The sequence below is a fragment of the Notothenia rossii genome (assembly GCF_949606895.1).
Source record: "Notothenia rossii genome assembly, chromosome: 5".
Classification (NCBI taxonomy): Eukaryota; Metazoa; Chordata; class Actinopteri; order Perciformes; family Nototheniidae; genus Notothenia; species Notothenia rossii.
This window is the reverse complement of record NC_136903.1, coordinates 55245668-55259999: the sequence shown is the minus strand read 5'-3', so window position 1 is coordinate 55259999 and position 14332 is coordinate 55245668. Positions and strand designations below refer to the sequence as shown.

The 14332-nt window shown below is 41.9% G+C and overlaps 1 protein-coding gene across 1 annotated transcript; it reads left to right on the top strand.

The window, feature by feature from the left end:
* Nucleotides 1-856: 856 nt before the first annotated feature.
* LOC307041605 (E3 SUMO-protein ligase ZBED1-like) lies at nt 857-3899 on the top strand. The gene is made up of 2 exons (XM_079685064.1): nt 857-2227; nt 2726-3899. Exons 1-2 carry the CDS (start codon nt 872-874, stop codon nt 3242-3244), a joined length of 1875 nt encoding a protein of 624 aa, XP_079541190.1. The 5' UTR covers nt 857-871; the 3' UTR covers nt 3245-3899.
* Nucleotides 3900-14332: the final 10433 nt, after the last annotated feature.

The window sequence follows — 14332 nt, the reverse complement described above, 5'->3', positions numbered from 1 at the left end:
AGTCGAGGCATCATGGGGAGCAATGTGAAACATTAAACATAAATAAACTGGTGTACAAAACTCACATACCTGCATTTCAATGGGCAGCATAAAAGGACACGTGAGCTGGGTTCTGTTTGAGAAATAGCACCATGCTGCTCACATTAGCTTATTAGCTCAGATTAGCTATTGATTATCTGTTGATACATCATATAAAACAAATAGCCAATTACACAAAAAGCATGCTGTGACTGTGAGCATTAAACAATTAAGCTAAACAAACACAACAGTACGTTATTGTCCTTATAAAATTAAAACATACATTTTGTCCACGGACATAATACAGGCACCTTACCCTCAAGAGATCCTCACGTGCTATCTCCCACAATCCATTGCCGTAACAAAGCTAATGCAGGCACACGTTTGTGATACCAGATGGCGCAATTGTGTATGTGCGTGTCTTGGAGTAGAACATTTGACTGTATCGCCGCCACTGTGGGCTAAGCCCCGAATGTTTCCAGGTCCAGGCGACGCCCCTGCAGTAGCCCCTTGGTCACTGCTTCTGTGTTACCTGCAGTGTTGGGACTAACGCGTTACAAAGTAACGCGTTACTGTAACGCCGTTATTTTTTGCAGTAACTAGTACTCTAACGCATTATTTTTTAAATTCAGTAACTCAGTTACCGTTACTACATGGTGCGTTACTCCGTTATTTTTTTTATAAAGTCTCGGCTCCCAGACGTTGGTGAGCGGCGCCAACAGCGAGGCGAACAGAGATGAGAACTGTACTTAAGTACATTACTTGAGTAAATGTACTTAGATACTTCCTGTGTCACATGCAGAGATGCTTTGTGGGCGTGTTTGTGTTTGGTTAGCCTACTAACAATACTATCATGGCGACGGCGGAACACAAGTCGAGTTTCTCCGCATGGAGATATGCTCACTATTTTACTTTTCTCGAGCATAAAGAAAAGAATGTGTTAGTTAAGTGTAAGTTGTGTCTTGGCGGGTCAAAGATCCTATCTACTGTTCAAAACAGCAATTCCAATCTGTTAAAACATCTGCAAAAACAACATGCTGGGACGAAGCTATTGACCACAGACCCAGAGCCATCCGACGCCACCCCACCTCCACCCAAGCAACAGCGGCTAGATTTCAACCGAGGGACTGCTAGTCAGGTGAAAGTGGATAAAGCCATTGCACGGTATGTTGTTGAACACGTGCAGGCTATTTCTACAGTGGAGTCACCCGCTTTCAGGGAGCTAGTAAGCATGATACCATGTCCGGGCGGCACACGGCATATGGGACACAAAACGTTTTCCAACTACCTGGAGAAAGAATATACCAAAATGGATAGCGAGCTAAAGAAAACATTTGAGGGGCTGGAATACATCTCGACCACCGCAGACATTTGGTCTGTCCACAACAGAAGCTTCCTCGGGATAACATCTCACTGGATAAACCCCACCACTTTACAACGCCAGAAAGCTGCGTTGGCCTGTAAAAGGATAAAGGGTAGGCACACGTACGATCTTATTGCTAGTGAGATTGACCACATTCACTCTTTGTATGGAGTGTCAACAAAAGTTACCTCCACGGTTACTGATAACGGCTCTAACTTTGTGAAAGCCTTTGCCATGTATCAACCGGAATCGCTCTCTGACGACGATGATGAAGAAGAGGTTATCTTCACTGACGTTGCAGACGTGCTTAACACCGCCGCAGAGGAAGGGATTGTTTTACCTCCGCACCAAAGATGTGCATCTCACACACTAAACTTAATTTCATGCGCTGACGTGCTGAAGTGGCTCCTTTCAAATCCTGGGACTAAAGGAATCTACAGAAGCTCTACAGCTAAGTGCACAGCACTGTGGAATAAGGCAAGCAGGTCCACAGTGGCCTCAGAGATAGTGAGCGACGTGTTCACCAAAAAGCTGCTTGTGCCATGCACTACAAGATGGAATTCATTTTATGATGCTGTGGCAAGAATTGTTGAAATGCCTACGATTGACTTGAGTGCCATCTCTGATCGTTTACAGCTAAAATCTATTAGCGACAGGGAACTTCATTTTCTGAAGGAATATTGTGCCATAATGAAGCCACTCACAGTTGCTCTGGACATCCTGCAAGGAGAGGACAACTGTTACTTTGGCACCCTCCTGCCCACTCTAGAAACATTAATGTCAAAGACCCTGGAGATGAAAGACAGTCTGACTGTAGCAACTGGCCTACCTGAAGCCATAGTTCAGGTAAGAAACATTCATCAACACTTTTGTAATTATCTGGTTTTCCCTCTTCACTGTAGAGAAAGACTGCATGTAATCAGCACCAGCAACACCACTCATTTTTATTACAGCACACGTGGTATAATTGTTAACTATAGAATAGATGTCATTAATATTGTTAGCTGAAAGAGAGCACTAATATAGCCAAAGAAAATTGATGAAATGTGCAAAAAGTAGTTTTCAATGCATTCTATTTAAGGGACACAATAAGTCTTGAACATATTGATAAACTGACTGAAATGTATAAACTCTACTCCAGGGTGCAACAGAAATAAATAGTAATACTTTTTTTGGCTAAATAAAGTTTTAGTTTTAGTTTTAAATTATTTAATAACTCATAACAATAGTTCAAAATCACCTGGCGGTGTGCAGCTTTCATGGAAATGTACACAAATAAAATGAATAAATAAAAGGGAATCTCACTTATTCTAATGTCTGTGTCACTGTGTGTATGTTTTACAGGCTATCAAAAAACGATTTGCATCCGTCTTGGAAAGCAACGATGCAATGCTGGCAGCCGTCACACTTCCCAAGTTTAAGCTACGGTGGGTGAGAGACCAGAGGAAGAAAGAGATGGTCAAGGGAATCCTGGCAGCAGAGTGTCACAAGTTTCTCCCTGGCCCTGAGCAGCAACCAGCCAGGAATCCTGTGTCTCCAACAACTCCACCAGCCTCAGGCTCCTCCAAAGACAAGGAACAGGACTTTTTTTGCTTTGAGGATGACGATGAAACCTTCAGCACTGTGGAAACTGAGGTAATGGCCTACTTGAAAACAGCCGAAACAGGCATGGAGATTCTCAAAAGATTTCCCACAATAAAGGCAATTTGTCTGAAGCTAAATGCAGCTACCCCATCCAGTGCACCAGTTGAGAGACTCTTCAGTCTGGGAAGTCTGGTACTGTCTCCAAAGAGGAACAGGCTGTCTGACCAAAGGTTTGAGAAGCTGCTTCTCATGAGGTACAACCACTGGTTCGAAAGCTAAACCTCCACTCAAACATTAATTTAGGTCTTTGCCAATAAGCACTTTTTGTTGTTTTGATTAACTAGGCCCACATTTGTTATCTGTGTGTGTGTGCCACAGTGACACAACAGCACTTTAATTTCTGTTATATATATTCCACAACACTTATTGTATGCTTGCTGGACTTCAGACTTGAACTAAAGGAAAAACACTGACGTTTTTTTATACTTATTTTGTTGGACTACAACAGCAGTTGCCTCTATATGGTGCTGAAAGCACTTTCATTTTTGCACTTTGATTCTGAACAATATATTCAGCTTACTCTCCATTAGTTTCAGAAAAGCCGGCATACAACTCTTATTTTATGGTATTGCTCGTAGATTTCATTTTTGAGGAGCTGATGTTTTTTGTTTTAATGCATTTATGGTTGTCTTGTCTGTACCAGCATTTGGTGTGAAAGTACATTCATTTTTTCCAACTTGATTCTGAATAATATATTCAGATTGTATTTGATCTTGGGAATGTTAGTGTGTGTATTGTTGAGTGTGTTCAGATCCACCATAACAGGTTTACAGCTATGTTGTGTTAATTATGGCAAACTAGACCTGTAGATTGCAGGCAACTAAAGTTTTGTCAATTTGTTCTGGCCTGAAATAAATTGGCACTTTGAAACATATCTTTGTGTTTGTGTTTGTATAGACCACATTGCTTAGCAGAGTTCAGTGATGCAAATGCATGTCAAGTTGATCAACAGATTGTATTATTCTCCAATGCAATAACAGTACTTAAATGAAGGCTATAAGGCAGGGGTCTCAGACTCAATTTACCTGGGGGCCGCTGGACGTAGAGTCTGGGCAAGTCTGGACCGCTTCAAATATTCCGCAAAACATTTATTAAAAAATACAACATTAACAGTTCTTCAACATCTTCTTAACATGAACTGTTCTTCACAACATAACTATGTACAGTTGCTCTTTCTTGCCTACTCCTTGCTGGTAGAGACCTGGCAGCGCTTCCTCTCACACAGCTGAGCCACATTTGGTTTGAGGGAGGAAGCAGTTGAAACCCTCAGTATGGCTTGAAGATGTGCATCAGTAAGTCTGGACCTGTACTTTGACTTATTGAAGTTCATGGTGGAGAAGAGCTGTTCACACATATATGTGCTCCCAAAAAGGCACATGGTCCGCTTGAACATCCTGGAAATCTCAGGGAAGGAGGGGGGCAATTCTCTCATGAACTGTCCAAGCTTGTCTGCTTTCCCATTCACTTCCCTGAACTTGGCTTTGAGCTCAGAATTGCACTGCAGGTCGATGAGCTCCATTTGAAGCACACCAGGGGCATTTTCCACATCAAAGGAGAAGGGGTCTGCAAACATTTGGAAAGTGGCTCTGTGTGTCTTGAAGTCTGCAAACCGCTGATCGAATTCCTCCTGTAGCTTCACAATGGCATCAATATACTTCTCACCACTGAATGCTGTGCCCCTGTCCATAAGAGCCTTGCATGCTGGGAAATGGCAGAGGTTTTTCTGAGGGAGCTGGGCTTTCCATAACATCAGTTTTGTAGAGAATGCTCTGACATTGTCATATGCTGCACTAACAAGCTGGCCCTGGCCCTGCAACTTCTTATTCAGCTCCTGCGTGATGTCAACAAGAAAAGCTAAGTCCATGAGCCATTTGGGATCACTCAGCTCGGGAACAGCTCAAAAAACCTGTTCAGGACGTTTCCCCTGCTGAGCCAACGTACCTCTGTGAAGTAGAGCACATCCTCATATTCTGACTCAATTTCCTCCAGAAAGCACGGAACTGGCGGTGCTTTAAGCCCCTGGATCTGATATGGTTGATGCATTTCACAACGACAGACATCACATTGTCAAACTTCAAGCATTTGCTGCAAAGGGCCTGCTGATGGATAATGCAGTGCAGAGCAATAGCCTCCTCCACACCCTCCTCCTCCAGTTTTCTTTGAACAAGTGCCACCAGCCCGTTTTTTCTCCCTGTCATTGATGGCGCTCCGTCCGTCGTAATTCCAACATACCTCTTCCATGGCAGACCGATATCCGCAATGGCATCACACAGTTGCTGAAATATCTCCTGAGCGGTGGTCTGGCCATGCATTGGTTTCACTGTAAGCAACTCCTCTGTCACTTCAAAATTGTCATCAACACCACGGACATACATTGCGAGCTGAGCGGTGTCAGTGATGTCTGTGCTCTCATCAAGAGCCACAGAGTATGCACGGAAAAGTTTGGCTTTGTCGCACAGCTGTTCATATATGTCACTTGATAAGTCAGAAATGCGCTCTGCCACTGTGTTAGCTGACAGGCTGATGTTGTTGAACTGACCCTTCTTTTCCGGATAGACTATACTTGCAGCCTGCAACAAGCATTTTTTTACAAACTCGCCTTCCGTAAACGGCTTTCCCGCTCTAGCAATCATCTCACTCACCACATAGCTAGCTTCGACTGCTAAATCAGCCTCATTGCTTCCTTTCTTGAAGAGATTTTGTTGCTTCCATAGAATGTTTTTTAGCTCTGTGACTTTTTTCTCTCTCTCATCTCCCAGGTATTTTGCATAATCTGCATGTTTATTTGAGTAGTGACGTTTGACGTTATACTCCTTGTATACAGCGATTTTCTCTGTGCATATAAGGCACGTTGCGTTTCCAATGTACTCAACAAAAAAATATTCAGTCTCCCACTTCTCCTGAAATGTTCTGTGGTCATCATCAATTTTTCTTTTCCCTGAAAGTTTTGATGAAGACATGGCGATATATTTTGCTTCCACTCTGTGTCACTTTTGGATCACTCTGGATTGATTCCGCTGCGCGCATTTGATTGACGTGTGGCGGAGTTCCCTCGGAGGGGGGGAGGGGCGAGGGAACTCCGCGCAGCAGTTCCCTGCCAGCAGCAGCAGCAGCAGCGGGAAAAATTTAAATGAAATATAAAGCGCAAACGTAAACGCGCGGGCCAGATTAACACTATTACATGATATCAACAAAGGGGCCATGAGAAACTGTCTGTGGCCCGCGGGCCTGGAGTCTGAGACACCTGCTATAAGGGCATTAATGGGAGCTTTTTTTTTTTGGGAGCCCTTTTTTTAAGTAACTAAAACGTTACTTTTCACAGTAACGCATTACTTTTTGGTGTAAGTAATCAGTAAAGTAACTGAGTTACTTTTGAAATGAAGTAACTAGTAATGTAACTAGTTACTGGTTTTCAGTAACTAGCACAACACTGGTTACCTGTTATAATTCAATCAATATTTAGAAACATGTCAACATTCATCAAACAGTATCTTATCCCCAGATATGGAGCAGGTTAATTCTAAAACTATCATTCAATGCTCAGTTTAAACATCTGGGTTGGGGCGGAAGGTTTCTTTCAATCCCTAAAAGAAAAATGTAAATTTTGAATTTTACAGCCATGTTGACATTATACATTTGACACACTCCCCCCTTTTTACACATGAACTCATGTGTAACAAAATCCTGTAATGGGGAGGGGGAAAAAACGTTTAGGTAAATAATGGTTTGGGACATAGCGAACATTATTTACAATTTTACATCCATTATTATTATTTCCACAGTAAACTCTCCAGTGAAAATAAGTGTTTCTCTCATTCTTTCAGTCCTAAAAGAAACAGAATCTTCAGATTTGAGTTTGAGCTTCACATTTTGCAAACCGCCAACTCCTGTGGGAGTAAAATATCATCAAGTAGATTAGAAACGGGTCACATGTGCGGTTTCCCCTTTTTGTGGAATTTTTAGGAAACCTCTCGTTTCCCTTGGAGCTCCAAAATAACATGTTAGTCCAAAAACATGCTTGGTTAGTCATTGTTTTAAATCATGCAGTTACACTGATCACATGCCGGCATTCATTCACACTCACACTGTCTGGTTGTGAAGTCAGGTTTGGTCAGGTACACCCTAGAGTCAGTCATTGACAGTGCTTTTGTCACACTGTGAGTCAGGGTCAAAGGTAATTTGGTCTCGGTCTTTTGGCCATGTCGTGCTCTACAGAGTCTTTTCAGAGATATTTCATCTACAAAAATATGTCATATGCGGAGCGCCATTCCTTATTCATTCACGATTTCAACTATGATTTTCAAGATGGTTCAAACTTTTCATTAGGACTTCTGCCTCCCACCTTTCCTGAAACTTGATACAAAACTCACTTCCTTATAGTACTACTACTACTGCAATTCATTTACACCTAATTAGTATTAAAATGTCTAATAGATCTATCTCAGAAACTTGTGTACATAAGCATAAACTGTAATAGGCCACAAATAATCAAATTTTTCTAAAAACACAGCAGCAAAACCTATTTTATCCACCCAAAAATGAAGGCCCACCTGAAAAAAAATCGCTATTTTTAGCATTAAATAACGTACACTTAAACTGATATAGCCTTTTTGGGTGGATAAAATAAATGTTGCTTTTTCCCACGTCCTCAGCAGTACATGGCTCTGCTGTACCGGGGCTCCTGTATGTTTCTCCACACGACTACTAGGTAATACACTGATTATGGATATATACCACATACTACCCCACTTCAAAAGACCAGAACTATCCCCTTAAGGGCAGCTGTTGATGTTCACAACAACAAAAAACGCATGCAGATGGTTGTAGTCTGTAGCCAGACAGTGGTAGATCTGGCCGTGGTGGTGGGCAGCGGTGTGACTTTTAGCTGTCATGGTGATGTTCATATGACAAGGGACTACCAGCTTGAACCCTACAGAGAGCAGAGTCCACTAGTGGCACCTCACAGGGATACCTATGGTGCAGAAGCAGCGGTGAAGTCCTTGTCGATCCCTGGCACTTTGAGGGCAGACAGATCCAGCAGCTCTCAGCTCTCAGAGACATCAACACATAAACTATTCTGTGTGCATAGTTTACTTTCACATAACTACTAATCTCTCACTTTACTTTCTCTGACATTGTTCTCTACCATGGACTGCGGACATCCCAGCCATGTTCTCTACCGGCCCTGGTTTTACACACTGTGGGTTTAAGCAAGATATAGAAATGATGAGATGATGTGTGTATGAGACATGATGAGTGTGTAGTTTTAGTATTTTAATTACAATGACATTATTCTCAGACTTGCCATAGTTCTTGGTCTCTGTGGGGCCTGTCTTCATGGACCTGTAGCATAACACCCTGACACATACAAAAATACATAGTATGTTCATTAAGAATGCACATAATGTCCCTCCTCTGTCTTTCAATGTAGTCAAACTTGTTGAAGAAAAACAATAAGTTTAACGTTACAGAAATAAAAGCTTAATTACTCATCCTCCTAATTGTAGACGTAACTTCACAAGTACAACTTGAAACATTTCTCCCGTTTGCTGCTGGGTTCAGGTGAAAGCAGGTCGACATTTCTGTTTACATCACCGACATTTGTCACAGGTAAATCTTGTAGGTATCGCAACAAACATGACGTTGTCACACAGTGACAAGCTGGACACTGGATTGACCAAATAACTTCACACTCTTATTTACATTTGACACGTTATTCAAAACCGACAGCTTGTGTGTTGCCACTGAAATACCACACTCAATTATCTAACCCATGCCCCCAGAATGCACATGTTAAAAGCCATGTAACCAATTAGATCACTTAGAAACCTGAGCTTGAATACTTTGTTGTACACAACAATGGAAGCCAATTTTGGAGAGAGAATTAGAGGAAGAGGTAGATGCAATATACTGTATTTTGTCTTCAGTGCCATACAGTAACTATATGTTCATGTCATCTTCACTCTCAGTAAAGTCATTGTGTCTGATACTGTTATGAGTATTGAGAATAAACCTATTTGTGTGTTTCCACATTGCACGTGTTCACTCATAGTCCATATTTACAGCGTGCTACACGTGAAAATGCCTAAATCTTTCACTTGAATGTCTTGTTTATTAATCAACTAATGGACAGTGTTTCAATTCAGTTCATGTAACCCTTACACACACATTCCTCTTTTGAGTGTCTAGTGATTATGGCCTGCATGTCTTTCTGTTCTAACTGAGCTGTCAGCTTCTTAGCAGTTTAGACAAACATCAAATTCATAGTGTAGAGACTAGTTGGACAAAATAATGCTTAACAACTGTTCCATTACTGTGTGAACTGTTTTAGGGGTCGACTGTATGATATATAGTTCTCCCGCTTGCTGCTGGGTGCGGGTGAAAGTAGGGCGACAGTTCTGTTCACATCGCTGACATTTGTCACAGGTAAATCTTGCAGGTATGCAACAAACACATGAAATTGTTCAATGGTATGGCCGATACCGTACAAACCGAAAGTCGTACAAACCGGCAGTCAGCGAAGTAAAGTTATGCACAGAGCTTGCATACTTGTATTTCACTTGTATGAAATATTAGGGCGGGCCATACTATTTTTTTTTTGTAAATCGATCAAGAGGGGTGTTCATATAACGTATTTTGGCGTGTAGAACATAAATCTGAAGATATTTTTCAATTCTGACAATCCTAACCTCTACATCAATTTGCAGTTGAATATTATCTATTTTTCGATTATTTGCTATTCTTCTGGAAAAAAGAGACTAAGTTGGGGGTCTTTTATTTTGAAGTCAGGGCTTTTATTTTGAAGTCAGGGCTTCCTTTCTGATGTGAAACTTACAGGAAATGAAACTTACTTCAGTATATCAGTGTTTTCAGTGTGAACTAGTTGAAATGGCTCAAGTCAAAACAAGGGCAAAATCGACTTCTCATTTGAGTAATCTTGTTGGCACTGGGCGAGAGCTGTTGGTGTCTGAACTGCCAACTGTGAGGGATATCCTGAGGTATGGCATCTACTTGAGGGATCAAAGTAAAGATGATAGGAGGAACTACCCAGTGGACCAGCTCGTGGGTGATATCTTCCCTGGTCTGATTGGTCAGTGGAGCAAAGCGAATGCTCTTTTCAAACCACCCGTTATAAATGAAAAGGTGACCATCATGTCCAAGCTCAAGGAGGTCTGGAATCAGGCAGTGAAGTGTTCCCTTGGGAAGGGCAAACTTGATGCCAAAGAGAGGTTCAGTGTCAAGTTAGACCAATTATTTGATATTTTGACTTGCAAGTGTCAGATTACCAGTTACCAGGGGGAGGCTGTGATGGCTGTGTGATCCAAGCCCACATTAACTGTTCCTGCAGCAGAGAGAAAAGGATTCCTTTAAAAGATCTTGCATACATCAAGGGACAGAAAGAGAAGGTTGGAAGTAAAGGACCCCACCAAATGGGAGCCCCTGATCTGCAGGAGCACAAGAGACAGGTGAGGACATTGGAAAGGCAGGGGATGGAAAACATGGCTGAGGAAAGGAGAAGGAGCAAGGAGGGAAATGCTGCAGCAGCAGCCAGGAAGGATGTCAAGAGGTTTTTGGCAGATGGTGATGAGGATCTGGAATTGGAGAGTGGTGCTGAAGATGAGTTTGTCCCTGGAGTTGAGCTCTTCCCTGAAACTGAAGCTGCAGCTTCAACAAAAGGACAGAAAAACTATAATGATATTCCAAATGTTGCACTTGCCAGTCTAAGGTATGGCATAGGGCTGAGACCAACTGCAGCGATATTAACTGCAGCTCTGATTGAGGCAGGAATCATCACAGAAGACAACACAAGTAAAGTGATTGATAAGAACAAGGTCAAGAGACCACAGGAAAAGTTGATGAGAGAGCTGGGAGAAGAGTTTGAGGAGAAGTGCAGGCAGATGGGGGGGATCTCCTGCATCCTCTTTGATGGGCGGATTGACCTGACAAATGTGATAATGGAAGCTGAGGGCAGTGACCAATCTTTTCCTGCAAAGATCAAAGAAGAACACTATAGTGTTGCTGGTGAGCCTGGCAGCAACTATCTGTTCCACTTTACCCCAGAGAAAGCAACTAAAGAGGACTCACGTGCTGAGCAGATTGCTAAGGTCCTGTTTGCCTGGCTGAAAGAAAGGGGTTTGGATAAGACCTTATCGGCCATTGGAGGAGACTCAACTAATGTCAACACTGGTGTGAAAGCTGGGGTAATGCGAAAGCTGGAGCTGCACCTGGGGAGAAAGCTGGTGTGGTTGGTGTGCAACCTGCACACTGGTGAACTTCCCCTGCGCCATCTCATTGTTGTCCTTGATGGCCCTACTCTGTCAGACAACAAATTATCTGGGCCAATTGGAAAGCTCCTTGATTCCGTTACAGACTTGAATATCAATCCTAACTTCACCCGGATCTTTGTTGGCCCTCCACTGATCAAGCTGCCTGACAAGGTAATTCAAGATCTGTCAACTGATCAACACTATGGCTATAAAATTGTCTGTGCAGTCAGGGATGGAGTGCTTCCTGCAAGGCTGGCCCTGTTGGAGATTGGACCAGTAAACCACAGCCGCTGGCTCACCACAGCAAACAGACTTCTCAGACTCTGGGTGTCAAAGCACAGACTTAAAGGAAAGAAACTGAAGAATCTACAATTGATTGTGGAATTCATCATTGGAGTGTATTATCCATCTTGGTTTAACGTGAAGGTCAACCACTCCTGGGTCGAAGGGCCTAGGCACATCCTGTTTCAGCTGGACTGCCTCAAGTCCCAGAGGAGGAGGTGCTGGACCTTGTGATGCCAACTGTGAGAAGATCTGCTTGGTATGCCCACAGTGAAGCCATCCTCCAAACACTGCTGTGCTCTGAGGATCAGAAGGAAATAATTGAGGGGGTGGAGAGAATCCTGGCCATTAGGGGAGAGGGGGACCCAGACACTCAGCGGGGGGACTCCTCTGTCAGGACCAGAAGGACACCTGACATCAATTGTGAGGCTTCCAGCCTTGGGGACTTGATCAGCTGGTCAGGAGGTGAAAAACGCCATCAAAACCCCCATGGAGGTACTCAACTGGCCTTGCCATACTCAAAGCATTGAGAGGGTTGTTAAAATGGTGACCGAGGCTTCTGCTAAGTACTTCTAACAGGAAAAGAGGGATGGAGGGATCAGAGCTCAGGAGACCAGCAGGAGACTGATGTCCAAGAATGAGTCAAAGCAGGACTTGTGCAACCTGGCAAAGTTCAAGAAGTCAGAAGATTGATCTTTGTAATCTTATCCAGTTATATATATGCAGTTCACCTGTTATTAAATATGTAAAAATGATTTGGCTTTGTCAATATAAATGATTTCCCTTATATATTTTACTATCTTATATAGAGGTTCGAAAGGGTAAAATTGCCAATTTAGAAATACAAAACGATGTAGGTTAAAGTTATCTTATCCCAAAAATAAGCTCATATTTGAATTCCCCATAAAAAAACACATAATATAGACAACCCTCATGTTAGGATTTCCTTCAGATTCATGTTGGCACCTGAGTATGACCCGCCCTAATGAAATATGTTCTTTAACTTCCGGTCCACCGGACTGCTTTTCTTCATTCTTCAATACAAAACGGAACATTGAATTAAGTTGTTATCAAAAACCAAAATCTGACCTTTTTTTTAATTAGGTCTTCTTGTTATCCGTCTTTTGATTCAGACAACAACAACGAAAAAACGGCTTTGGTTTTCCGTTTTTTTGTTTTAAATAAAATGGCATGTTGTTAGCTTCTGCTGCGCTAACGGATATAAGAAGCTGTTTCTTCAATAATGTGGAGGGAGAGTTCTAAAGGACTCTGAGGGTTTAGATAGTTCACTTTAGTCCAAGTTGTGTCAGTGGGTCTCAAACGTTTTGATCACAATTTATTTCAACAAATATTTATAATAAGGCACACCTTTTATAATTATTAGGATAAATAAAAACAGGTTTGAAACCATTCCAATGTATACTATAGGACAGTAAACCGAAAATATTGTTTAAAACTGGAGATTTAAAAATATGCATAAATAAATGTTAACTGGTAAAATAAGATATAAATGAACCACAAAAATAAAACAAGTTAGCCTACATGTATTTGTTATTGGCTATGTTAGGGTACTGGTTATGTTCACATACTTATTTGATTAATAAAATGCAAACCGATCTTTTTCATATGGGTGTTTAGAGTTGTACCCCCTAGATCAGTCTCTAGTAATTGGGCGATCAAAGTGCGACAGATTGAAGCATTTTACTTTCAAATGTTCAAAAAAATCTTCCCGGGGGGACACCCCCGGACCCCCGTAGAGGATGTGACATCCACCCCCCAATTAAAACATGTTCATGCAATACTAAATACCAGTGGCGAACCGTGTCTATCACAACTGGACCTTCTGTAGACACACACACACCCCCCGCCGCGGCCCCCCCTCTCCGTGGTATTATAATGTCCGTCTTTTCACTGAATTGTCGTCTTGAAAAGGGTACTCACGACAATTCCACCTAGTAGTTTTAGTCAAATAGCTACTCCTGCTGATTTTATTTCTAGATCGGGGTTAGGTTTAATTCATTTAAATGTGCGCAGTCTGTTACCTAAGTTAGATTTTGTCCGTATTTGGGCGAATTCAACTGATTCTGATGTCATTGTCTTATCAGAAACGTGGCTAGATAAATCCATCTTGGCCTCTGACATTTACATAAATGGTTACAATGTATATCGCACTGACCGTCCTAAAAAAGGTGGTGGCGTTGCCATTTATGTGAAAAATAAGTTTTGTGTAACAAATATGGTTTCCAAATCTGTTAGTAAACAACTAGAATTTTTAGCTGTGAATGTCGAAGTAACAAAGGGTCAACAGGTCATGGTGGTGGGTTGCTACAGGGCCCCCTCGGCTGTCAAGGACTCCTTATCTTCATTGGCAAAACTGTTATCTCAACTTTCCTACAAGGAAATAGTACTGCTTGGTGATTTTAATTGGGACTGGTTAACTTCTGTGTCAGAGGATTTTAAAAACCTGTGTACCTCTTTGAACATTACTCAGATTATAGACAGTCCTACTCACCCAAATATTAAGTCCCCAAATAAATCCTCCTTAATTGATCTCATTTTAACAAATGTTCCATATAAATACTCATCTGTGGGAGTATTTGCTAATGATGTGAGTGACCACTGTGTTGTAGCCACAATTAGGGACACTAAGGTCCAAAAAGTTAAACCACGCATCATCACAAAGAGAGATAAAAAACACTTAGTGGAGCAGGGTTTTTTACATGATCTGTTTGATTTTGATTGGGGAAAAATCGATCTG

Coding starts and splice junctions, on each gene's coding strand:
- LOC307041605 (XM_079685064.1), top strand. CDS start 872: ATGGCGACGGCGGAACACAAGTCGAGTTTCTCCGCATGGAGATATGCT. Junction 2,228..2,725: donor TACCTGAAGCCATAGTTCAG/GTAAGAAACATT, acceptor TATGTTTTACAG/GCTATCAAAAAACGATTTGC.